At 38.2% G+C, this 27,951-nt stretch overlaps 1 protein-coding gene and 1 pseudogene across 5 annotated transcripts in view; one reads left to right on the top strand and one right to left on the bottom strand.

The window, feature by feature from the left end:
• EPSTI1 (epithelial stromal interaction 1) overlaps positions 1-27,951 on the top strand; it is a 114,666-nt gene that overhangs the window by 64,313 nt on the left and 22,402 nt on the right. For 3 of the 5 annotated variants that reach the window (XM_030813338.1, XM_003270031.4, XM_030813339.1), the window contains 2 exons: positions 9,391-9,484; positions 18,194-18,277. In XM_030813338.1, coding sequence (XP_030669198.1) covers positions 9,391-9,484; positions 18,194-18,277 — 178 coding nt within the window. Of the gene's footprint in view, positions 1-9,390; positions 9,485-16,455; positions 16,489-18,193; positions 18,278-27,951 lie in introns of all 5 variants that reach the window. The other 2 variants (XM_030813337.1, XM_003270032.4) reach the window with 1 other exon arrangement.
• Positions 77-1,178, bottom strand: LOC100601624 (annotated as a pseudogene).

Here is a 27,951-nt window from a genome sequence, read left to right as displayed (position 1 = left end):
ATAGGAAGGCTGAAGGTTTTTTATTAAATAAATAAATGCATACTATATTTAAAAGGCAGTGACACTTCTTTCATTCTTATTTCTTCTTTCTCTCATGATATGGAATGGCAGGTAGAAAGATCTCTCAAAGGTTGCTCCAGAGCCCATGGGAGTGAATGTTCTGGTAGATTTGGGGCTTTCCTGAAGAGGGCCAGGCCATGAGGGGGCAATGCTGACACGAGGCCCAGTCACCTCTGAACCACTCATTAGTAGTCTGGTTGGTGGCAACCAGGTACAGAGCAAAGCACAGGTAGCTACCCAGGAGGAAGCTCAGGACCATTACAATGTCCTCCCCAACCACAACCCCAGCATGAAGACAATTGTTGGAAAGGTCAGGAACAGGTACTGAATAAGAAAAATCAAGTCCATAAACTGGAAGTGTCCAAGGTCATCAATGTAAGTCTAGTACAAATCCAACAATACCACCAAGTCGACCAGAAATGCAGTGCTCACAATGGCCATGGCAGCAGCCGAGGCCGCCAACATCAAGAGGTAGATGAGAAAGTATTAATAACTGGTGTTCCAAGCCCAGATGCAGTTGTTCACCCAAACCCAATGATGGTCAAAACGGCGCACACACTGCAGTCAGTGCTTAGATCGAGCTGGTGTTCGTAAATCATAAGTAGAGCACCTCACCTCTTTAGAAACATCACTTCATCGAATTCATAAATTTGAAGAAATAATTCATTTGCTTTTCTTATAATGCCAGAATCAGTTACACAAGTTAGGGTGGAAATAAATGGGTTTACAATCAGAAGCAGATAGGGCAGAAGAAGGTAATACAGGAGAACTAGCTTTAGACAGTAGCCAAGTATTTCCCAGGTATATTCAGTATTTACCATCCCTTGCAAGACCAGGTGAAGGATAATGAAGGTATGGTTTCATGTATGGAAGAGGTAATGAAGCAATTTTTACATGGCTTTCTGAAGACATTCTGGAATTATATAGGAAAATATCTGTGCTCCTGCCCTGACCAGGCATTTCAAATCATGAGTTTTCTAGCAAAAACAGATCGTAACATAAACAACTAGCGCCAAAGCCAGTAGAGCTGGAAGAGAACTAGGAAGTCCATGCTGGGGGGTATTCCTCTTGTTTGGATAATTTGCAGCCAGCAGCTCTGGTGTTCCTCCTCCCAACATTCACAGAGAATTCAAAGAGCAGCTCCTCTTGGGCAGCAGTGTGTGCCTGACATGATGAGTAGCACCCAAAGCTGCAGGACATGGTTCCTTCAGGAGGCTGGGTCTGGCACCAGCCTTGACCAACTGCCAATTACATGATGCCCACACCTCCTGGGTGCACCAAAGGCTGAAATCTTAAAGAGAGATGGTTGACCAGAAGGTTGAAGGGTGACAATGGCAAAGAGGATGGTGTATTCTGTGTTGTGGGTACTATAGGAGCAAACCTGTTTTGCAAGTGATGGGGGAAGTAATGGTCTGGAAGTAGATTGGGAGGAAACAGGATGTCTGCTTCATTTTCAGGCACCAAGGAATATGTATATGAGAAGTAAAATAGCTCCATTTCGGGGGGTCGTGGGAAGTACTGTTCTCAAGAGGTGGTCGGGTTTCAGACAATGTGGGAAAATGAGGCAGCCTCTTTTTCTTTTTTTTTTTTTACTTTTTAAGTCGAAATAATTTCCAACTTAGAGAAAAGATACAAAAATAGTAGAAAAATAGTTTCCAATAAAACCTTCATCTAACTAACATTAATATCTTATACAACCATAGTACAATGATCAAAATCAGAAAATTAACATTGGTACAATACTATTAATATAAACTACAGACCTTATTCACTTTCCATCAGTTTCCCTCCAGTGCTCCTTTTCTATTTTAGGATCCAATTCAGGATCACATAAAACATTCAGTTATTATGATTCCTTAATTTCCTCCAATATGTGATAGTACCTCATTTTTTCCCTTCTCTTTCATGACCTTAACACATTCAGTGGGTAATGGATAGTTACTTTGTAGATGTCCCCCAATTTGGGTTTGTTTGATGTTTTCTCATGAATAGCTTGAAGTTATAATTTCCAACAAGAAAATTACAGAAGTGATGCCATGTCCTTCTCAGTGCATCACATCAGAGGATACATGATGGTCAGTATCCTTATCACTGGTGATATTTACTTGGATCATTTGGTAAGGTGATCTCCACTGTTAAGTTATTGTTTTTCTCTTTATAATTGATGAATGTTTTGGGGGAGATACTTTAAGACCATACCAATATCCTGTTATCTGCAAACTTTTGCCCAATGATTTAACCTATGTAAATGAATCTTGCCAACGTTTTTTTTTTTTTTTTTTTTTTTTACCTGGATGTTTGCCTAATGGTGATTTTGTATTTGAGGGAGACTTTCTGACATGAGGTTAAGAATCCTGAGTTGTTAACTCTTGGTTAAAGATTAAGAGATTTTTGCCCCCTTGGAAAGGTTTGGAAGGCTAGAGGGAGGTGTGGGGGCTTAAGTGGTAGATATATGGGGCAATGTGGGATTGAGAGACTGAGTGATATTGAATGATGGGTGAGACTGGGACACTTGGAGGTGACCGAGATAAACAGGAATGTGTAAGACAGGATAGGATTAGTACTTAAAGAAGGTTAGCTGTGGTTCTGAATTGCCACTTTCATAAAGTTAACTTTTGGTGAAAATATAAATTTGTGTAGATCAGCTTGGCACTATTAAGCATGGTTTAATCATGAATAGGCTGAGTGCAGTGGCTTGTGCCTGTAATCCCAATACTTTGGGAGGCTGAGGTGGGAGGATCATTTGAGGCCAGAAGTTTGAGATCAGCCCAGGCAACACAGCAAGACTCCACCTCTAGAAAAATATTAGCCAGGCATGGTGGTGTGCTCCTGTAGTCCCAACTACTTGGGAGGTTGATGTAGGAGGATCACTTGAACCCAGGAGGTCAAGGCTGCTGTCCAGCCTGGGCAACAATGTGAGACCCTGTCTCAAAAAACAAAAACAATATAAAGAACAACTACAACCCATACAAAAAGAAAAACTAATGGTAAAATGGGCTCAAACAAGTATTTCATGAGAATGTTCTATATCTTGATATGTCCGGTGGTTTCATGGTTGTATATATTTGCTAATACTCATGAATTTGTATACTTAATATTCATCAATGAATAAATGGAAAAGGAAAATATGGCATGTATACACAATGGCATACTATTTGGCTATAACAAGGATTGAAAGTCTGTCATTTAAAGCAACATGAACAGTGGAACTGGAAATCATTATGTTACCTGAATAAGCCAGGCACAAAAAGACAAATATCACATGTTCTCACTCATATGTGGGGGCTAAAAACGTTGATCTCATGGAGGCAGAGAGCAAAATGATAGGAACTTGAGGCTGGGAGGGGTGGGCTTGGGGGCATAAAAAGAGGTGGGTTAATGGGCACCAACATACAATTAGATAGAAGGAATAAGTGCTAGTACTCAATTGCACAGTAGGGCACCTACAGTTAATAATTTATTATATATTTCAAAATAGCTAAAAGACTTGAAATGTTCCCACAACACTAAATTCATCAATGTTTGAGGTGACAGATTGCCTAATTCTCTAATTTGATAATTAAATACTGTATGCATGTATCAAAATATCACATGTATGCCATAAATATACACAATTTTTATGTGTCAGTAAAAAATTGTGCACTTAAAATAAAAAAAACAAAAACAAAAAATTGCATATCTATTTATGGGAACCTATATTAGAATAAAATTCTACTTCTAGGTATATATCTTAGAAAAGTATGTATTTGCACAAGATGTATATACCAGGATGCTCACTGGAAAAAACCGTAAATATCTATCCATAAGAATGTTAAATGTATTATATCCATATCATAAAATGCTATTCAGCTGCCAAAAGGAATAAGATATATATTTATAAATATGGAAAAATCTCAAAGATGTGGTTAGATGACAAAAATCTATTTTCAGAACAAAATATAGTATCCCACTTAAAGAAAAAAATCTGTTAGTTTAGGGTAGGAAAAGCTGTAGTTAAAAAACATAAACACCAAAATTTCAGTGACTTAAAGAACAAGAAGTTTATATCTTTTTTGTGGAATGATCCAGGGCTGATGTTTGAGTCAGGTTAGCTTTCGCCCCCTGGCATTAAAAGCTGCAGGCAAAAGTTGGCTCTACTCTCCTTTGCAAATGCCTTGCAGGCTCACTTAAGCTACCATCATCAGATAGAAGGAGGAAAGAGTATTAAGAATGCTGTGAGACAGTGAGATACCATCTCACACCAGTTAGAATGGCCATCATTAAAAAATCAGGAAACAACAGGTGCTGGAGAGGATGTGGAGAAATAGGAACACTTTTACACTGTTGGTGGGACTGTAAACTAGTTCAACCATTGTGGAAGTCAGTGTGGCGATTCCTCAGGGATCTCGAACTAGAAATACCATTTGACCCAGCCATCTCATTACTGGGTATATACCCAAAGGACTATAAATCATGCTGCTATAAAGACACATGCACATGTATGTTTATTGCGGCACTATTCACAATAGCAAAGAGTTGGAACCAACCCAAATGTCCAACAACGATAGACTGGATTAAGAAAATGTGGCACATATACACCATGGAATACTATGCAGCCATAAAAAATGATGAGTTCGTGTCCTTTGTAGGGACATGGATGAAACTGGAAAACATCATTCTCGTGAGAGGTTATTGATGTGGATCACTTCAGCCTGGCCCATACATTTACTCACATTTCATTGGCCAGAATGCAGATATATGCTCCTGTGTCACATTTAACTGCATGGGAGCTGGGAAACGTAGTCTAGCTATATATGCAGGAAGCAGAGAAACACATTTTAGAGAACAGCTGGCCTTCTGTGCCTTATCCTAATTATCCTCCCCCAAAGTAAACCACTATTCATTTGTATGTAATTTTAAATAGATACTTATCAATTAATAGAAAACAATCAGGAAACATACCTGACAATTCATGATGTTATCCTTTGGGGAAAGGAGTCAGGTTGAGAGAGGTGTTAAGTAGAACCTTCACTTTTTTTCTTTATATTTTTATCTAATTTCTATTCTATTTTCTGACTCATATGTATGTATTACTTTTGCAATTAAAAATTAAATCATTAAAGACCAGATAAATGAGGGGAAAGAATTCCGTAAAGTGTATGCAATAGTTTGATTACTTTGATTAAGTACAAAGTTCTCCCAGCATTACTACTCACTTTCATGTTTTGTTTTGTAAATCTTGTTCTTGTGATTTCTTAAATGGGTTTGTGTATCCCAATAGATTTTCTCTCACTCTTTTACTTACATAGGCTCTGTGAGTGCTTATAGGTATGTGAATGTCATTTGCTCATACCCGGTTATGTGAAACTGACTTGAGCAAAATAATACTTCTTTAGATTGTCCTATAACCCATATTGCTAAGCACGTGGCAGAGACTCAGGAAATATTTGTTGCCTGCATGAATGTATGCATGCATGTATGAATGATTACTTACCTAAACCTCATGGTGGCAAAGTTCAGGTTTGTGAAGCTATTGCAAAGTACATGTAGAATGCATTATTAGATTGTACTTATACAGACAGTTCCTAAGACACACCGAGGTTTTATTTCCAAATGTGTTATATAACATGAATTATTCATAAGTCAGAGTCATGTAGACTTAAGATAATTATGCATATTGAATATCCATCTGTACTACTGTAGTAGTTCTTAACATCACCAGGGGTGCTTTTAAGAAACGCAGATTCCCGGATCCCACTCCAGACATGCTCAATTAGAGTCAAAGGCCTGAGTCCAGTAATTTCTAGGAAGCACCACAGATGATTCTCATGTAGCCAGCCCCACACTGGTCTCCCCACTGGCATTCTGGAAACTATTGTTCTATGAAATCTGAAGTGGTATCTGCCAAGTCTTTCCCTAGTAAACACCATCATAGTCTGTGTGGGGTTTTTTTTTCCCCTTTTTTATTTGAGAAACATCTCAAACACACAGAAAATATGTATCAACCACTAAGCTCATATTGTTAAGATATTACTTATATTTGGTTAATTAAAAAAATAAATATTACAGAGACAGCTAGCTATCCCTCCACCCTCATCCCTTCCTTCTCTGTCTTTCCCTAGCAGTAACCACTGTCCTGGTATGTAACATTTGTCAATGTGCTTTAACCAAAAACTACCAGGAACATACCTGTAGTTGAACAAGTTGGGTTTATTACTCTTTGCAGCAAAGGAAAATGCATACCATAGGGAATGGTGAGTTATCTCAGTGAGAAAGTGTTAGAAAGACCCTACTATAGGATTTGTGCTTTGGTTGGGTAATTTTGGGGAGGGTCTACGGAGGCAGGGAGTTGCTCTGGATTGGGTGCCATCAGAATGTGGGGACAATTTTATGATTGGGTATCTCAATAAATCTTACCTATAGGAAGGACCTAGAGTGACTATGAAGCTGTAATTAGTGAAGAAGTAGCGGTCATTCACTTAGAGGAGATGATGTTTGGTACTTTGTGGATTGCATGATGACCTTGTGTGAAGTGGATATTCTGTGTGACTATTTACATCCAACAGTGGAACAAGGCTTAACTTCAGTGTCGGATCAGATCAGTTTATAATAACACTGAGATTTAGACGTGAGCGTCAAATCAATTCCTGGATGCCAGGAGCTGCTCTTCTCACTTGGCAAGTGTTTCTAATTTTACTACATATAAGTGAATTCACAAAAAGCATAGACTGCTTTTTAAAATATCATTGTATCATAATTTGAAAGGCAGCCTCCTCCACTCAGGTATTTAGGAACCAAAACTGATAGAGACTCCACCACCTTCAATGCACAACTTCCAGCATTTCCTTGAGGGCTGTCTCTGTTCCAGCCAGGAGAGCAATGTATGGAGGCACATGCATGGGAATTTTCTAATAAGTTAGTACTGGACGTGGCATTCATCACTTCTCACATTCCATTGGTCAAGACTCAATCATATAGCCAACGTTACCTACAAGGGAGGCTAGGAAATGTAGTCAAGTTGTGTGGCCAGAAGAGGAGAATGTAAATTTTCATGACCATTTAGCAGTCTGCTACAACTGCATTCTGTTGAGGCAGATTTTCCTGAAGGGACCTTTCAGGATATGCCATAGAAATCAACATAAGGATGAGCAAGAAGGACGCTTAAAGATCCTAAGTTGGGCATAAGTAAATTTTATTTCGTTCTGTGGAGAATAGAGGAAGAAATCTTTTATGCTTGGATCAGAGTGACAAAGTGGAAGAGGACCACCCCTCTCCAACAGGCAGTAGAGTCACAGTAGTGATAATACCAAGAACCCCCAAGGGCAAGGTGAAAACAGTGCTAGAGTCCAGGGTTCTTAGTCCAGTTGGACTTCCCACGAGGATGTTTTCCTTCGTTTGCCCCTCAAACAGGTTCTACATCTTATTTTTGTTAAATATAACCACAGTTACCTACAGGGATCCCACTTCAGTTCAGCCAATATATGGAAATTTTATTATATACCAGGGACTAATGCTAATAGTAGAAAAATATGAGTTAGTGTAGTAACATGGGACTTCCTTTGTATAGTTGATCACTTGGCAGTAATCTGCATCCTCTGCAGGCCCCTACCTGTATTCCTCTGGCAGTCCTGTGACCCTGTCACTCTGCTTTCTATCCTGCGGCATGAGTGGGGCAGTGATAATTGGCACAAGGGCCGCAGCTAGAGGCTGGCTATGCAGACAGTTTTGTGCTTGGCGTTGGCAGGTAAGAAGTGGCAGTCAGTAAACTGAGGGGCTGCCTGTCAACTTGGTCTGAAGTTTCTTCCTTGCTTGTCACAGTGTTTCTTTTTCACTGCTTTCTCCTATGGCCTGCACTCAGCTTAGGATATTCAGAGATCTCATCCAAACTTCTGGCATCACTCTTCTTTTTATATTTTTGACTGATGACTTCATAAAGCCCCAGACGGTGGGGCAGCTTCCAGACTCTGCGACTTCATTAGTCTCCTTGTCTATTCTGGGCAAGATAAGTAATCCAAGACAAATGGAAAGGCTGCTCATCTCAACTGCTGAATGTTTCTCAGGGTTATGTTTCTCAGGGTTCTGTATGTTGCTTCACTTTTATTTCTTCCTTCCCCAGATCAAGCTTCTGACCTTTTCAAATGCCATGTTCTACCTAAGTAATTATTTGAAGTGATGTTGGCACCTGTTTAGTTTCTAATTCCTTGTTTTCCTCCTACACTGGATGCCATTTGTTCTTACCAGATACTTTGTGTTTCCTTTGATGCCCATGTCCTAAGTACTTGATGAATCAGATCTTAGCATTGGGCTTAAAATATTAGGGGGAAGCAGAGGGCTAGCAGGAGGAGGGAGGGAGATGGGAACAGGCTGCGCAAGTCTGGTGCAATATAAGTCAGTGCTCAATGAGGTATGTGGCTGTGAATGTGCAATGAAGAGATAAAAATCCCACAAATTACATGAGAAAAGGACAAAGGGGTAGAAATTAATCAAGGGTAGGCAGAGTGGGCCAGGCGCTGAGGTAAGGACTAGGAAACAATTCCAGTGTTCTATGCTTGGCATAAGTGAGAGGGGAAATTGGGGTCGTGGTTTGGGTTTTTAAGGTAAAAACAGAGAACTTCTTATTTAAACTGAGGACATTTCTAGGTCAATTTTTCAGAGCTAAAAAGAGATATTAGAAATGCAGTCTAGAATCAGCAGCACTTTTTAACTTCTATGGATAAATCCTATGGAGGGTTTTTCCCCTTTCTGAAACAAAATGCAAAGGACTGTTTGTGTGTGTGTGTGTGTGTGTGTCTGTTAACAGAGGGTCCACTTTTGCTTTCAGGGTCCAAAAGGGCTCTGTGATCCATAAATGGAAAAGAGCTACTGGATTAGAGGGTCTGTGTATCCTAACAGCAGTCAAAGCCATGAGGCAGATGAGAGGGTAAAGGGCTTAATGTAAAACTGGTGTGAAGCAGGATGTTGTAGGGCATGAATGTTCCACAGCTCCACCCTGAAGTCTGCGTGTTAAGCATTAAATGTTCAGATAGGAAATTAGGGCCCCATGCTGTGGAATGTGCTCTGAGAGAGGACTTGTATTTATGTCAGTAATATAAAGTGGAAAAAATGAGGTCATAGGTTCACATTTCGTAAACCTAGTTGTATATTTTTGAAATATTGTTCTTGAAGAATGCAATCTTGCAATAGCATTTTGTTTTGATTTCTGCTACACCTTGTTCTCAATGTAACTTTCTGTTCTGCTGAGGATAATTTTAATCGTCACCCAAATAAGTCTAGGTTGGTATCCAAAGGAAAAATAAAGAATTATATTCATATTTTTGTGAAGGCACTAACACCTGTTTGTGTTCCTGGTAGCAAAACCGCTGAGTTCTTGAGCAAACTGAACACAGAATCGCCAGACAGAAGTGCCTGTCAAAGTGCTGTTTGTGGCCCACAATCCTCAACATGGGTAAGTGAATTGCTATGCAGGGTGCTGCCTGGCACATTTTATAGAGGTATTTAGTGACTGAAGATTAGGGATATAGAGTGACTTGTACATCATAGAATGCTGGAACTAAAGACAGATGACCTGATCCGAAACTTTGACCTCAACTGTTGCCTGAGCTGTAAAATAATGCTTGTATTATTTTATGGGCACCTGGACTAAAACAGCCTCAGAGAAGTCTTTCCTCTCACTCAGTCATTCATTCACCCACCCATCCACCCATCCACCCATCCATCCTTCCATCCATCCTTCCTTCCTTCCTTCCTTCCTTCCTTCCTTCCTTCCTTCCTTCAATTCATAGGTCTATATAAGGCCTACTGAGTGCCTACAGTTTCTGCCCGATGAACCTTAGTAAAGGAGAACACCAATGGTTTTAAAGCAAACTGCTGAGCACAAAGCATATCACAATAAGAAAGCACTACTGCCTTATCAGGAAGAAGCATCTAAGTCAGACCATGTGTGTTAGATGCTTCCTGGGAAATGACACCAGAGCAGAAGCTTAAACTATAAATCAGTAAAGTTATGACTCTTTCCAGGTATCAGAATTAATAAAGACACATAGAGCAAGAATTAAGGTATAAATGCAAGAAATAAACATGGCTTGTGTTGCGGAAGAAGAGTTATGTAGCTTCAGTGCAGAAAAGTGAGCTAGAAGGTTATAGAAGTGAGCAGGAACCATGAGGACCCTTTCCCAATGGTGTTACCTCTGGAAATTCAGGTGGGACAGTTCATTGTGTGAGTTGTCTTGATTACTGCAGGATGCTTAGTATCCCTAGCCCCTGGGCATGAAAGGCCAGTAGCACCACCCAGACACTGAGACATCTAGAAATGCCCCCACACAGTGCTTACCAGTGAGACACGTAGAAATGCCCCGCATACTGCGTGCTCCTGATGCTCCTGGTAGAAAACCACCGCAGAAATTTGCACGCCACCTTGGAAAACCTAAACCCCATTCTGTGAGCACTGAAGGTATTGGAAATGTTTAAACAGGGAAAGCTCAAGGTTAGATTTGTGTTTTCATTCTGGATCACATTGGTAACATTGCAAAGGAGGGCTCTAAAGGAATAGAAAAGCAGAGAGGCCCCCCAAATCTTCTGTATCAGTCTGGGTGAAGAATGATGAAGACTTCAGCTAGGACAGCAGGGGAGAGGATGGAGAAGAGAGTGCAGGTCAGAAAAATTCTTAGAAGGTGAATGCGTCAGGGCCTGGTTATTGACTTGCTAATTGGGGAAAAGAAAGTAAGTGTAATTAAGGATGATTCTGGGTAAGGGTTGTAGCTGAAAGAAAAGACGAATTTAAGTTTCTTAAAGTCTCAGGTTTCTCAGGGTTTGGGTAGCAAAATCAGTTGTTAAAGAACCCTCATCTTCATCTCCCCTTACTCCTTTCTCAGTGGAGACCATGTTTTTAAATGTCAGGAAGATATTATGACACTCCTTAGTAAGAGGTCATTATACTCCTACTTAGAAATCTTTAGTTGTTTCCTAATTTTTTTTTTCTGCTTCTAATGTGATGTTCTAAAGTCTAAATTCATCAGTGTGGGCCCTACAAGTTATATTAAAGGAAACCCATCATCTCTCTTCCCTCACTACAGGGCTCTGGGGGAAAGAGTTGAGAAGCTGTAAGCAGTGGAGTTAAATCATGTGTAGATGACAGCCCTAAACACCTGTCTGGATATCCGTGTGGCTGTCAGGGAGGGAGAGGGAGAACAAGAGTTGGATAGCTGTACAAACTGGAGTTTCACCTGCCGGACTGGTCTTCCTTTCCGTTTGAGGGCTCCCTGTATCCTGTGATGTGGAACACCTAGCAGAACTGCGTGTGCTGCTCTATTGATTTTGGCTCATTTCTTCAATTTAACAAGACCATCCTGAATTTTAATATTGTCGTCCAAAGCATTAGCAATGTTTCCCAGAGCTGCATTTTCTGTGGATTGATTAGTGCATTTATCATAGGATCCTCAGAGCTATTAATAGAAAATACGGAGCAGGATTGGACCCAGAATGGCTCCTTATAAACTCCACGCAATAGCTGCTCCGATTTTGACCCCAAACTATTAATATGGTTTCAGTGTTCAATATATTTAATTGACTTTTTACCCATATTATACCCTTCTCATTCTGTCTAATCCATATGCATAGAATTCTTCTGAGAATGCTTTGCAGAACCATTTCTAATGCTTTAGGAAAATCAAATATGTACATTGCATTTCTGTGCAGAACATTTCTTTGTAAAAAGAGGACACCTGCAGTTTACTTTAGCTATGGTCAACGTTGTAGAATGTGAACACTATGTGATTCCCATCTATATGGGGTGTGATGAGCTGGAAGAATTTATATATATTTTTTAATACTTTAATTTTACTACCTAATGTAACTTTCCTGAGAAGAGTTTTCCTCTTGTACTTTTCTCCTTTAAAAATGGATCTGCCATTGGCAGATGGGGATTTAATAAATACTAGAAAATTATGTCAATGTAAAAGATTACAAGAAAAATCCTTTAGTGGTTACAAGAAAATTCCTTTTGGCTTAGGACTTCAGACAACAGATATTTACAGGATTCACTTTTACATGTGGATTAATATAGTTCTCTGTATTGTGTGCCTAGGCAGAAGTACCAGCATCATCAGACCTTCCTCAGCGAGCATCACTGCATATTTCTAGTCAAATACGAAATGGTTTCTAGTCTCTGGTTTGCTGCCACCATTTTTTATTATTTATTTATTTATTTTTTTTAGACAGGGTCTCACTCTGTCTCCCAGGCTGGAGTGTAGTAGTGTGATTTTGGCTCACTGCAACCTACACCTCCCAGGCTCAAGCCATCCTGCCATCTCAGCCTCCTGAGTAGCTGGGACCACAGGCATGCACCCCCATGCCCAGCTAACTTTTGTAGTTTTTGTAGAGACAGGGTTTTGCTCCATTGCGCAGCATGATCTCAAACTCCCGGGCTGAAATGATCCACCCACCTCGGCCTCCCAAAGTGCTGGGATTACAGGTGTGAGCCACTGCACCCGGCCTTATGCCCCTACTTCCTCAACAAAGAGTAACGATGTGAAAAAATCTCATCCTGGTGTTTCACTTCCCCAAATCATTCAGTGGTCCCCCATATCTTCAAGGATAAAATCAAAATGTCTTAGCTTAGGCACAAAGCCCTTTCCTCTCTCTGTCCCTCCCTCCCTCCTTTAATTCTAGATTCTGTCTCTTTCTTTAGAACGGCCCCTTTCTAGTCCTCTAGGGTCTGGAGGACTGGCCTCGAGTCTAAATCTTTGCTTCTGCAAAGGGGTAAGGGGAAGCAAAGCTTTTGCAAGCAAGGTAAGGGGAAGCAAAGCTTTTGAAATCAGGAGCAAAGATTTAGATGCAGACCAATCTCAGGCCCCACTGCAGAGCTCCTGAATCAGAGCTTGCATTTAATACAATCCATGGAAGATGTGTGTGCACGTTAATGTCTGAGGGGCCAAGCTCTATAGCTCATGCCTCTCCAGCTATCCTCTCTCACACTACTGTGAGCACTCAGTGCAGGTTGGTTATTGTAATTTTTATCTATGTGTCACATGCTCATTCATTAGGAAGTCAAATAAAATACTTAATATGTGTCCCTTTGTGCCGCTTGAATCCCACTTCCACCCCAACACTTTGAATACTTAGTATTTCTCATTGCCGCTGGAAGAAATTACCACAAATGTAGTGACCTAATAGAACAAAAATTTATTCTCTTAACACTTCTGGAGGTCAGCAATAAAAATGAGTTTTAAAATGCTAAAATGAGGGTATCAACAGGAATGGTTGCTTTTGAAGGTTCCAGGGGGCATCCGTCCCCTGTCCCCCCAAACCCTTGGCACATGGCTGCATTGCTCCAATTTAGCTTCCATCTCACCCAACCTTCTGCACCCTCCCTGACCTTCTTGGCCTTCCTCTTATAATGACCCTTGTGATTACAATGGACCCACCTGGACCATCCAGGCTAATCTCTCCACTTCAAGATCCTTAATTTCTGCAAAGTCCCTTTTGTCATATAAAGAAACATTCACAGATTCCAGGGATTGGGACATCTTTGCAACCCACCACCTGTTTCTTTTCTTAGTTAGCTCTGAATATCTGTTAATATGTGTTGGTATCTCTTGACTAATCAATTTTAGACCTTATTAACTCATTTCTTCCTCTCATTCTTATAATTATTCAGTAATTTGAGCTTTCCCTATTATGACTATATAAACATTTTCTCACTGCCAAGCCAGTTGGTATACTCTGGTTACATCTTCTGCACAACTCTTTAAACATATTTTATTTTAGCATTTCCTTAACATTTGACTGTCTTCTGACAGCTTTTGTGACTGTTCTACAAAATGCCTCTTGATGCAAATTTCTAAACAATTTTCCAACTTATGCCTGTCAGATAACTTATCAATTTTTTTTTTTCTGTCCCTCCTGGATCCCTCTTTCCTCCTGCTTTAACCTGTCCTGGGTGTTTGTAGGCCTGGCGCACAGCTGTTGTTCTGGGACTTTCCTTTAACACAATAGTTCTCAGCCTCCTCTGCACACTGGATTCACTAGGGAGCTTTAAAAATCACGGATACCTGGGTTGCACCTCCAGAGAGCCTGCTGTATTGTGACCTGGGCTTCAAGGTTTAAAAAAGCTCCCCGGGCCATTCTAATGTGCAGCCAAGGTTGAGAATCACTATTTTAAAGTCATCTTGGGAATTGCTTTTATTGCTTTCCCATGTTGGGTTCTCTGATTTCTGGGCCTCATTTCTTCTGTTTTCTTGCTTTATTTCTTTGTTTTGGTGGAGGATATTACTTAGTAGCTTCCCAAGAGAAGACACATGGAAGGTAAACATGTTCAGGTCCTTCCATGTCTGAAACTATCTTTATTCAGCTCTCATACTTTGCTTGCATTTTTATTGACGACTATTCCAAACTGGAAATATTTTTCCTCCAGAATTTTGAGGCATTGCTCTTCTAACTTTGAATACTGGTTCCTGAGAAATCCAAGGCCATGTGAATTTCAGGCTTTATATGAGAGATTTTCTCTGTTTCCCCTGAAAATACTTTAATATCATCTTTTCTTTTTCTGGCATTCTGTAATGATGTGATTTAGTGTGAAAGTCTTTTTTTAATTCATTTTCAGTCTGGGAATTCATCTCTAGTTCTAGATGATTTTCTTCTGTTATCTCTGATTTATATCCTTTCATTTTCTCTTTATGGAATTTCTATTATTCAAATTGTAGACCTCCCGGATTTATCTTCTAACTTTAGAGATTTTCTCCTGTAAGTTATCTTTGACTACCTTTTTTCTATATTTTGGCATATTTTCTTGACTTTATCTTCTAAATATTTTACTGATTTGGTTTTTTTGGGGGTAAGAAGGGGAGATTAAAAAAAATTTTCTCCAAACTCCTTTTTCTTTGTTACTTTAAAAATATATATATCACTTCTTACTTGTCAGAAGAAATGGTACAGGAAGCAGAAGAAAACTTCAAAGAGAGCGACTCAGAGGCTCACTGGTCAGTATGCAGGACTTTATAGAGTCATTTCATTCTCAGCCTGGCATTTGTCCACTGCTGCTGTCTTTACACATGTGCGTGGTTTAGTTTATCCAGAAAATACACTTTTCATTTCCTGTTGGTGTTGGGTGAATTAGCACCTGCATTTTCAAGGCAGGAGCAGATATATGGGAGTGAAGGGATTCTACTGAGACTGTCTAGTAATTCCTTTTTACCTGCCTATTACCCATCTGTCTTCCTCAATAGCTGGTGCATCCATTTCTTGGGCCCTCATGTTGCTCTGTGGAGAGAACTGGCTCCCCATGGGTGTCCTCTAGCCCCTTACAGCAAGTCTTTGGGTTTGCTCTTTTCCTCTCTAAGTCATTTAGTGTTTCTTTTTCTACTTTGTCTTCATAGATTTTCCTCTGTGAATACGGATCTGTTGGTTTTTGAAGATAGAGCTTGTGTGTATTTCATTTTCTGCTTTGTTTAGGGTAATTTTGGGGAGAATGGAACAGGAACATCTTTACTCCACCATCTTGAAAGGAGAACTTAATGCTTGTCATGGGTCGAGACCCACACTTCTCAAAATTTATGTGGAAGCCGTAACCCCTAGCACCTCAGAATATGACCTTATTCAGAGGTAGCGTCTTTACAGAGGAAATAAGTTAAAATGAGGCTCCTAGAGTGGGTTCAAATTCATTATGAAAGGTGTCTTTATAAAAAGGGGAAATCAGGACAGAGAAGCACGCATACAAGGGAGATGATATGAAGAGATGCATGATGAAGGTGGAGTCTGCAGGCCAAATAGAGAAGCCCGGAACAGATATTTCTCACATAGTCCTCAGAAGGAACCAACCCTGAAGATACCTTGATTTTGGACTTCTAGCCTCCAGAACTATAAGATAGTACATTTCTGTTCTTTAAGCCACCAGTATCATAATACTTTGTTATGGAAGCCCTAGCAAACTCATGCACTGCTATTTCCCATTTGCTCATGTGACGCTCTTCCTCCTGCATAGTCTGATTCCTACTCACTCTTTGAAATGTAACTTAGTCTTACTTGATTTGGAAAGTGTCCTCAATCTAGTTTAATTAAGTATCCTTCTTTTTGGCTTCCTCTATCATAACACCTAGCATGCTGTACTGTAACCATTAGTCTTCTGGTTTGACTTTCACACTAAGCTATAACTGCTTGAGGTCTGGAATCATGTCCTGACACAGTGCTTGCACAGAGGAGGCTTAAAGACTGCTAATAGAATGAGTACATTATAAGCATAGCTTTTGGGGAGGATAAATAAAAGTGTATTTTGGTTGAATGACAAAATATAGTGTTGATATTGTATTAAATGAATATTTCAATGTTAGAAAAAATATGTGAATACAGTGACTTAGAAATTTCTGGTGTTTAGAGCTAAGAAAAATAGTGATCAATTTATTCCCTTCTATTAGTTTCGAACAGAAACTTCCTGTCCTTCCTAGGGATCACAGCTGGGTAAGCAAGCATTAGGACTGCAACTAACTGAACTTTTCGCAAGTTCGGATGCCATGTGACTTCCCAGTTTCTGTGGACCTTTATAAGGCACCTTATTTAATAATAAGGTATTTAATAACCTTATTTTTTTAAATAAGTCAAAAACTAAGACGTGTATTCTAATAAAAGAACAACAAAATGACAAGTTTAAAGGGAGGCTATTCAAATAGAATTTAGATACCTCATTCAAGTTGTAATTTTGCTGTAACTAAATATTTTATTCTACCTTTTAATATCTTGAGTAGAAGCTGTCTTCTTTCCTTTCTTCTTCTCTCCTTTCCTTTCTTCTTCTCTCCTTTCCTTTCTTCTTCTCTCCTTTCCTTCCTTCCCGTCCTCTCTTCCCACCCCCCTTCCCTCCCTCCCTTCCTTACTAGGTCTTATGTGGAATATTTGTGATAAAGACTAGCCTTCTCTAATATAAAAAGAAGGGGTTGTCAGAGATAAAAAGAAGCGGTTGTCAGAGAATCACTTTTCCCCTTCTATGTCTTAGCATAGTCCCCTTGAGTTTAGGGTGCAAATTAGAGAAAGTCATAGGATGTATGTTTACCTGCCCAATGAAGCAGGGTTTGGATAAACCAGGGATTTCTGAACACAGGAAGCTCCAGTTTTCGAAATGGCACTGCCATAGATGATACCATTTTGAAAGCTTCTCTCTTTTTCTGGGAAGTGGTTCTTATTATTTGATAGTATATGGGTTTTTATAGTGACAGAAATGGGAGGATGAACTAAAAAGTGCTTGAGAAAAGTTATATTAAGTTCATGTGGGCTAGAAAAAGGGGGAACCAGCCTACCTGAACTTGATGGATTATTAGTCCTGAGAACGAGGTCTGAAATATGTAACCAGCTGCCATGATGCTGCTGGTAGTTTTTTATGAGATCCATGTAGTTTCCCAAGCATTATTAGCTCTTTGCCTTACAGAAGCTGGGGCTGCAAATCAATGCGAAGGAGAGAAAGCATATGACAAATAAACAGAACACTTGAAATGCCATAAATGTCAGAACACATGGTCACTATGCCAGGGTGTGGAACTCTGGTGTGGTGGGTCAGAGACACTGAAGGGCATTCTCCTGCATGTGCTGGCTTTCCAAAGGCTTTGTTGTCATGTGTTCCTGAACAGGCTTTGTTTTCCTTTTCAGAGGTAGAAATAAGCTTCATCCAGATTAGGGATGCAAGCACTTAGAAAATATGCATCCTTGAAATTATATGGTATCAACCACTAGTTGACAAGCTGCTTAATCAGATATCATTAATGAGCAGTAGACATGCCTGTTCTTCTAAAGACAGTGCCACTATTGCTTATCTTTAATATTGAGTGATCAGCTAGTTGGAATATTCTTGAAAATTCCTAAACTTTCCACTAGAAGGAATAAACTGTGTTGATTATCTCTGAGGGGATATTTTTAAAGCTTAATTAAACATTTAGATCATCCTTTCAAATGTGCAGGATGATTGTGCTTACACTGGTTTTCTTTTTATATATCCCAAGGGACATCTTCAGACATACGCGTAAATCACTCAATAACAAAGTGTGTATGGAGAGCTTACTATATGCTCAGTACCGTGGTTGAGTTATTAGCACCAGGCCCGTAGTAGGCAGCTTGGTGAACTGTGACAATACTTTATCCTATCAAGTATTTTTTTTTTTTTCTCTCTGTACCTTTACAGGCCAGAAGCTGGGCTTACAGAGATTCTCTAAAGGCAGAAGAAAACAGAAAATTGCAAAAGATGAAGGATGAACAACATCAAAAGGTACTTACAAGCCCCTACTAGTTATTGCTAACTGTTTATTTGAGGTACTAGATAATTTTGAAGAATTTCTGAACAGAAATATTTAGACACATGAAAATCCTGAAAACAAGAATACAAGCATTGAAAATAAAAGGTGAGTTTCTGGATGTGTTTTAAGAGTCTGGTGATGGCTCCTTCTGGTCAAAACTTTCATGGTACCTGGCCTCATGGAGGCACAGTGGATCTGCCGTAGTTGGTGCCAGTAGGTCACCAAGAAGATGATAGAGCACTGGTGAACTTCTCATCTGCAGAACAAAACACCACCACCATCACTGCTATTTTTAAACCAAAGATATATGAAATTAGAGATGGTATCCAGAGAATATGATAATGCATAAGAAAGTAGGCATGCAAAGTTATGAAACGGGCATAAATATTCACTAAAAATGGTTATACACATACAGTGAAACCAAGTTACACTACACGGGTATAAAAATATGTGAGGCATTCCATATGTTTTGAGCAATGGAAATCAGTGAAATGAATGCAGAGTCTTCTAAGAAAAGTGCTTAAAGAATAATCTTCATTACAATGTGAAATTTCTGGTATGGTAACTGAAAATAGTCAGTGGCATACTCGATGGTCATAACTGCTTTTAATAGGCCAGAAGCTCCTCAGCATGGAATGAGAATGACGAGAAAGACCCATGGTTAGCTCCAAAGTGCCACTTTATTTCAGATCCTTTAAACGAGAAAAAAAGGGAGTGGGGTGGGGCTCCAGGTATCTAAATGATTTATCTTTCCCATCATTCTTATTTTCCACCTTTTCCTCTTGCCATGCTAGTGGTTGACAAATCCTGTCACTATTTCTTACAGAACATGTCTCAAATCCGTATCTTCAGTTCTATAATTAACTAGAATTCTAACTCCCATTTTGATTTCCTTGATTTGGTTTATTTTTTCTTTGTCTTTCCCCAACAAGATAATTTATTACAACAATTGTGTGTAAAAATTCCATTGAAAAATGAACTATTTGTATTAATTTGTGTTGCTGTAATTTGACCCTTTTGACTGCTATCTTCTTCCCAACAGTGTGGAACCCCTTTCTCATTCATAGTTTCGCCCAGCATATGGTATAAATGTGTCACTAGGCTGTTTTGTGCACCATAGGTCGTCATTAAATCATTGAAAGAAATCATGCGAGTTGTAAATTTACTTATTTAGCTCCTGTGTAAGCAAAGACGAACCATGAAACATTTTTATCCCTTAGTGTTTTTTTTTTTTAAAATAAATATCTTCTTGTTTTGGCAAGATCCCAATCTTGAAATCTACAATCAAATAGGCAATGTTATGGTAAGATTCTAGTAGTTAACAAGTAGAAGCTAAATCTGGTACATATTCATGTTATACTTTTAATGATGTCTGCTAAATGACATAAAAGTGTTCATCTGCTTCTATTAACTTCTATTCTGCTTCTTTTAACTTAAAATTATGAGGTACTTAGCATACTAAGGTGAATGTTGCAAAGTCAGTTGTAGATATGATTTATTTTTAAATAACTTCTAGTGGATTTTAAATAGTGTTTTTAAAAGTTTGGTATATATATTTGGAACATAAAAACTATTAAAAGTAGAACATTTGACAAAGAGAATGCTTAACAAATTAGAATACTAGATCTGGGATTTAATTTTCAGGTTGAGCAGTTATTTTAAATAGTGAAAATTAAACTTTTTATTTCTTAATCTTGTTTTTATTCTAGACTTAGATAAATATTGATATATACATATTTTCTGGTTACTGATTGAACATATTTTTATTATGTATCCTTTTACATAAATTATTTCCTTTTACTTACTGTAGCTTTCAGTAAAATGAATAGCTTTAATATACAAATAATTCCATCCTTAGAGATTTCAGTAACAATAGACTACACAAGGATATTTATCCATCTATTCTACCTTACTTTTGCTTCTCTCTTTTTTTGCCCGACGTGTTGTTATTGGGAAACATTCATTAAAGGCATTTCTCTTTTTTTGAGACTAGGTCTCACTCTGTCACTCATATTGGAGTGCAGTGGCGTGATCTCAGTTCACCGCAACCTCTGCCTCCCAGGCTCAAGCGATTCTCCTGCCTCAGCCTCCCAAGTAGCTGCGATTACAGGTGCACGCCACTATCACCCAGCTAATTTTTGTATTTTTAGTAGAGACAGGGTTTCACCATGTTGGCTAGGCTGGTCTCGAACTCCTGACTTCAAATGATCTACCCGCCTTGGCCTCCCAAAGTGCTGGGATTACAGGCGTGAGCCACCGCACCTGGCCGAAGGCATTTCTTTATTTGTAGAACCTTTCATTCCTTATCACTTGAATGATTTACCTTAAGAAAACAGGAGGATCATTTTTACTGTAAAAAGATACAAACACAATACATTTTTATCATTGCACCTATTTATGTGTGTGTTTATTCCATTCATTCAACAAATATTTATTGGATACCTACTATGGAATAATTCTTAGGTAAATAATCTAGGTTAAGTTTAGGTGACAGCACATAAATTTTGTTCTATGTGTCTCTCTGACTTTCACATTTTTAATTACTCTTGGCTCTGGGGACAAAAGGAGCCTCCTCAAGTTTAAACTCTAAATATTTTACATATGATTCACTTCCTTCTTCTAGAAATTTATTTGTAATTCCTCTTTTTTCTATATCTTCAATACATTCTTCTCCACTGGATGCTTCCTTTTTTTTGTCAGAAATATGCCACGGTTGGTGCCAGTAGGTCATGAAGAAGATGATAGAGCACACGTGAACTTCTCATCTCATCTTACCATTCTAAAATAAACCAGCTAACCCCTTCCTTGATTTTGCTATCCTCAGAGATATTACCTTTTCTGCTTCTAGCAAATTTAAAAAAAGACAAAGGTAATTTTACTGTAACCACTTCTTTATTACCCACTTCATCCTTAATTCCTTATGATCTGGTTTATATTCACAAATGCTGTTACTGAAATTGCCTCCTAAATGTAAAATTCCTTCTGAACATACAGTTTAGTGGGTTTTTTTTTTTTAATTCCCATCTTCTCCCTGAACTCTGTAACACTAACACCACTTTAAAGCTTTCCTTTTCTGGCTTTTATTTTTTTTAAAAACTGTATTATTCTGGTTGATCTGTCTCAGAGTAATCTCTCCCAGCACTCGTTCATTCATTCTATTGGCAAACGTGTATTGAGTTCCTATTATATACTGAGCCTTGTGCAAGTTGCTGAAGCTATAATTAAGATCAGGATAGACAAGATTCCAGCTCTCCTGAAGTTTACATTTTAAGGGAGGAGTAAACAATTAAAAGGAGACATAGAAATACAATATTATCCTTTTAAATGTTATAGTGATTCATCACCTGGTAGTAATTTGTAGTAACTAATTGTATTAATTATCTCATTACTATAAGTAACTATCTGAGACTGGGTAATTTATAAAGAAAAGAGGTTTAATTGGCTCACAGTTCTGCAGGCTATAAAGAAAACATGGCTGGGGAGGCCTCAGGAAACTTAGAATCATGGTAGAAGCCGAAGGGGAAGCAAGCACATCTTCACAATGCCAGCAAGAGAGAGAGCAAAGGGGGCTGTGCTATATACTTTTAAACAACCAGATTTCCTGAGAACTCACTGTCATGAGAACAGCAGGGAGGAAATCCGCCTCCGCGATCTAATCACCTCGCACCAGGTCCCTTCCCCAAGATTGGGGATTACAATTCAACATGAGATTTGGCTGGGGACACAGAGCCAAACCATAATACTAATGCTGCAAGGAAATAAATTATGTGTTGTGATAATTTCAGAGTGATATATCAAATATTGTTGATTGCCTGCTTCTGTACAGCTCTGATTTTTCTTCAAGTATCCATCCTACTTTGCGTGAACTGTGTTTCAGAAAAGGCAGGTGCTACCCCAGCTCCAGGGATTTATTCCCAAAGTGGTCTAACTCTTCATGAGAATTCTATTCTGCTTGACTGTGATCGGTTTCTCTGTGGACATGTGATACAGTTTTGACCAATGAGACTAAGGGGAGCCTACCTTTTAGGATAGATTTTATCAATATGAAGTATACTGCTTTTTGTATTTAATGATTTGTCAGCTTGATTTCTTTTTTGACTATCTTGTCTGATTCCAATAATTCCTCTACCAGTTTTTTTTGGTTAGTATTTACATGATATTTTTTTAATCACTTAATTTTAACATCTCTGTGTCATGGTTTAAAGTGATTTTGAGTGGAAAGAAATGTCTGGTTTTCCTTTTACCTAGTTTCAGAATCTCTTAATGGGTAGATTTGTTGCGTTCTCATTTATTATGATTAGTAGCATATTTGCATGTATTTGTATTCCTACTGCATGATTTACTTTTTATTAGTTTTTTTTACTGACACTGAATTTTCTCTGTTTTATTTATTTACTATTTTTTTTCTTCTCTCCACTCCCCCTTCCTGTACTATAAGAAATTTCACAGTGTTTCTATTTTTGTTTCTAATCTTGCATAGCCTTTGGTTGTCTCTTTTAATCTGAAAATACATGTCTCTCTTCCGTTTTCCTTTTTTCTTCCTAATTTTCATTTATGTCTTTTTACCCATATTGTCTTTGCTCTCCATTTCTGGGACATCTATCAAATGGACTTTGGACATTTCAGATCTGTTCTGTATATACCTTCATTGTTTTCTTATACTTCTTATCCCTTTGGCCTTTTTTTTTTTTTTAATTGGATTCTGGACAAAAGCTTTAGCTAGATCATCCTGCTCACTAAATTTTTTCTTGACTTTTCATTCTGCTTATTTGGCACATATTGAGTATGTTTATTTACCAAGATTGCTGATTTGGTAAGTAGCAGTGTTCTGCTTTGTAAGTGCAATATTCTTTCTCAACTCATCTTATTTAATGTTTGTATATTTGTAACTATACAAACATAAGTTTTCTATTTACCATATTAACTGTTTTTTTCTTTCCATTTTAATCTTTATCTCCCACGGAATTCTTTCTCAAATGTTTGATTATTCTTATCTCCTTATATGTATTTGGATACGCTGCTGAATGAGGTATGTAGGAGCTTGTCTTCTGTGTGGAGTAGACTCGTGTTCTCTTATAGTCAGTAGGTACTTGGGACGTTGCCCTGTTTCCCTGAGCCCAGCCATGCCTCTCTCATTCACTTCTTACCTTATGGGCCATGATAGTGTTGCCTACTATGTAGTGCAAGTGTGGGAGGGAAAAGAACCCACCACCAAGCTGCTCTCAGTGCAGTTTTCTAACTGATCATCTTAGTGACTGTCCCAGTATTCCCTCCTGGAGCTCCCTCAGAAGCAGGTGGACTTAGCTCCAATTTACCCTGCACATTGGTTTTCCCTGGTAATGTAATCTGTCTCCTTTCTTTCAGAAACTTCTTAAAATATCTGATAAGCTGATTGCATTTATTGATTGTGCATGGTTATTGGTTTTACGGTCATTTAGAAAGTCATTGATTTTGTAGTCAAAATATATATAAGAATCAGTAAAATACTGAAAGTCAGAAAATACTCAAACTATTGGATGACAGGGAAAATTATTGTAGAACACATACAAAATTGTAGTGAGAGCCTTTTATAGGGAATTCATGTAAAGCTGTACTCAAAGAAAATTACAACATTTTAATCCATTCAATACTAAAAAAACAAAATAAATGAATTAAGCATCTGATCTAAGAATTTAGAACAAAAACAATAAATGATCCTGAAGAAAGTAATTAAGATAAGAACAGAAATTAATAATAAAACTCTAAGAAACAGCTGTTATAAAAATCCAACAGCTTGTTCTTTGATAAGGTCAACAAATGAACACATCTTTGGTAAGTCTAATCAAGAAAAGATTAGTAAAAATGCAAATACACGGCATTAGAAACGAGGGACTAGAATCATAGATTTGGAAAAGATTAAAATTATGTTACTATAAACAATGCTATGCTAATAAATTAAAAATTTGGATTAAGTGAATGATTTTCTAGGAAAATATATAACTCTAATGACTCACATAATTAAAATTCATAAAGACCAATGAAAATGCAAGTGATTTCTGAAGTTTTCTGAGAATTACTTCCCCCAGGAGGCTGAACTTGGATAATTTTAGAAGCAAGTTCCTTCAGATTTTCAAGGAACAGATTTTTTTTCCCTATGCTTTACAAATTATCTCAGAGTAAGAAAGAAGACGAAACATTTTAGAAGTTTATTTCATTATCCCCATGATGTCACAATCTGATAAAGGAAGCATGTGCACACTCACGCACGTGCGCGCGCACACACACACACTCTCTCTCTCCCTCTCTCCCTCCCTCTCTCTCTCACAGATAGACCAATCTTATAAAGACAGAGATTAACATCTGAAGGAAAATTCTAGCTTATGAAATTTTTCTCTTAATAGCAATTTACCAAGGCAAAGTAGAGTTTATTCCAGGAATGCAAAGATAAGTAGCTATATATTAAAACTTTTTATATCTTATCACTGCAATAGGATAGGTCATGTGACAAGAATATTTGGCTATCTCTTTAGTTACACAAAAGCACATTGATAAATTTTAATCTTTACTATCAATTAAAAAACACTTCAGTGAACTAAAAATAATATTTTCTTAACATACGTATACAATAACCAACATTATATTCAGTGGTGAAATACTAAAACTATGAACAACATAAGGATGTTTGCAACCCCTACCAAACTGGTTGTTACCCAGTATTATTCGGGGAATTCCAACCTCGTGCTACTCAAAGTTATTTGATAGAAAACTTATTTTTTTAACTAAAAAAAAATTCCCTGTTTTAACTGAATGGAACAAGTTTTGGATATTTTTTAACCAACTTGATAAAACTAAAAATAAAAGAGCTTTTCTAATTATTGGAAGTAGGTGATTATTTATGGATGGGAGCAATTTGCTTGTGCAAACTAAGAGAATCAACTGAAAAATAATGAGAACAAATGGCGTTTAGTAAGAGAGTTGGACCAGGTGTGGTGGCTCACTTCTGTAATCCCAGCACTTTGGGAGGCCGAGGCAGGAGGATCACCTGAGGTCAGGAGTTCAAGACCAGCCTGGCCAACATGGTGAAACCCCATCTACTAAAAATTAGCCAGGCATGGTGGTGGGCACCTGTAATTCTTGTTACTCGGGAGGCTGAGGCATGCAAATCGCTTGAACCCGGGAGCGGAGGTTGCAGTAAGCCAAGATTGCACCATTGCACTCTACTCTGGGCAACAAGAGCGAAACTCTGTCTCAAAAAAACAAACAAACAAACAAACACAAAAAGAGTTGGTTACAAAATATATACAAGAATCAACAACTTTCTCAAATACGAGCAAAAATTAATTAGAAAATACATTATGGGACAAAAAGATCTAATCAAAAAGCAGTTACATAAATAGTTGTTCAACAGCTAAAAAAAAATTAAAAACTTTCCTGGAATCCACAAAAGTCCAATTTTAACTGACAGAAAACATTATTTGTATTTATAATGTTCAACATGATATTTTGAAGTATATAAACATTGTGAAATGGCTAAGTCTAGCTAATTAACAAATGCATTACCTCACAGTTACCATTTTTGTGGTGAGAGCACTTAACATTCTTTGCATTTTCAAGAATATAATAAGTGATCATTATTTATTGTCATTAATTACAACTATTGTCATTAACCTTGCTGTACAATAGATCTCTTGAATTTATTCCCTATATCTAACTGTAATTACATATCCTTTGACCAATATCTCCCTGTACCTCACCATTTCCTCCTAACCACCCCAGCCTCTGGTAACCACGATTCTACTCTATTTCTATGAGATCAGCTTTTTAAAGTCCATATTTAAATGAAATCATGTGCTATTTTTCTGCGCCCGGCTTATTTCATTTAACATAATGTCCTCTAGGTTCATCCATGTTGTTGCAAGTGACAAGATTTCCTTCTTTTTATGGTGGAATAATATTCCATTGTGTGTATATCCCACATTTTCTTTATCCATTCATCCATTGATGGACACTTAGGTTGATTCCATATCTTGGCTATTGTGAACAGTGCTGCAATAAACATGAGGGTGCAGATATCTCTTTGACATACTCGTTTTATTTCCTTTGGATAGACACCCAGTAGTGGGATTGCTGGATCATATGGTACTTCTATTTTAAATTTTTTGAGCAAAGCTTATACCTCTTTTCATAATGGCTGTACTAATTTACACCCCCACAAGCAGCATGTAAGAGTTCCCTTTTCTCCATATTCTTGCCATCGCTTGTTATCTTTTGTCCTTTTTGATGATAGCCTTCTAATGGGGGTGAGATAATAGCTCATCGCAGTTTTAGTTTGCATTTTCCTGATGATTAGTCATGTTGAGCATTTTTTCATATACCTGTTGGCCATTTGCATGTTTTCTTTTGAGAAATAGCTACTCAGGCCTTTTGCCTATTTTTTTATTGTTATTATTATTATTATTATTATTTTTGAGATGGAGTTTTGCTCTTGTTGCCCAGGCTGGAGTGCAATGGCATGATCTTGGCACACTGCAACCTCTGCCTCTTGTTTTCAAGAGATTCTCCTGCCTCAGCCTCCTGAGCAGCTGGGATTACAGGCACCCACCCCCACACCCAGCTATTTTTTTTGTTTTTTTTTTTGTATTTTTAGTAGAGACAGGGTTTCACCATGTTGACCAGGCTGCTCTTGAACTCCTGACCTCAGGTGATCCACCTGCCTAGGCCTCCCAAAGTGCTGGGATTATAGGCATGAGCCACTGTGCCTGGCCCTTTTTGCTTATTTTAAAAATTAGGTTATTTTTTCTCTTGCTATTGAGTTGTCTGAGTACCTTATGTATTTTGGATACTGACCCCCTTTTAGATGTATAGTTTACAAATATTTTCTTCCATTCTGCAGAATGTCTCTTTTGTCTGTTGATTGTTTCCTTTGCTGTGTAGAAACTTTTTAGTTTGATGTAATCTCATTTGTCTGTTTTTGCTTTTGTTGCCTGTCCTTTTAAAGTCTTATCCAAAAAATCCTTGCCCAGACCAATGTCATGGAGCTTTTCCACTATATTTTCTTTTTCTTTTCTTTTCTTTTTTTTTTTTTCAAAACAGAGTCTCTGTCACCCAGGCTGGAGTGCAGTGGCACCATCTCGGCTCACTGCAACCTCTGCCTTTGGGATTCAAACAATTCTCATGACTCAGCCTCCCAAGTATCTGGGATTACAGGTGTGTGCCACCGTGCCTGGCTAATTTTTGTATTTTCAGTAGAGACGGGGCTTTGCCATACTGGCCAGGCTGGTCTCAAACTCCTAGCCTCCAGTGATCTGCCTGGAGTGTGGAGATTACAGGCATGAACCACCGTGCACAGCTTCCCCCATATTCTCTTCTAGTACTTTCCTAGTTTCAGGTTTTACATTTAAAGTCTTTAATCCGTTTTGAGTTGATTATTTTTAACGCCTTTTGTGAAAACTGTCAAATTGAGTTGTTTTTTTGTATGTGATGAGAGAAAAGGGTTTAATTTCATCCTTCCGCATGTGGATATTCAGTTTTCCCACTACCGTTTATTGAGGAGACTGTCCTTTCCCCTATGTTCTTGGCACTTTTGCCAAAAATCAGTTGGCTCTACATGTGTGGATGTATTTTTGGACTCTCTATTCTGTTCCATTGGTCTATATGTTTGTTTGCA

Source organism: Nomascus leucogenys, chromosome 5 (assembly GCF_006542625.1).
Source record: "Nomascus leucogenys isolate Asia chromosome 5, Asia_NLE_v1, whole genome shotgun sequence".
NCBI classification, from domain to species: Eukaryota; Metazoa; Chordata; class Mammalia; order Primates; family Hylobatidae; genus Nomascus; species Nomascus leucogenys.
This window is presented reverse-complemented; position numbering and strand designations above follow the sequence as displayed.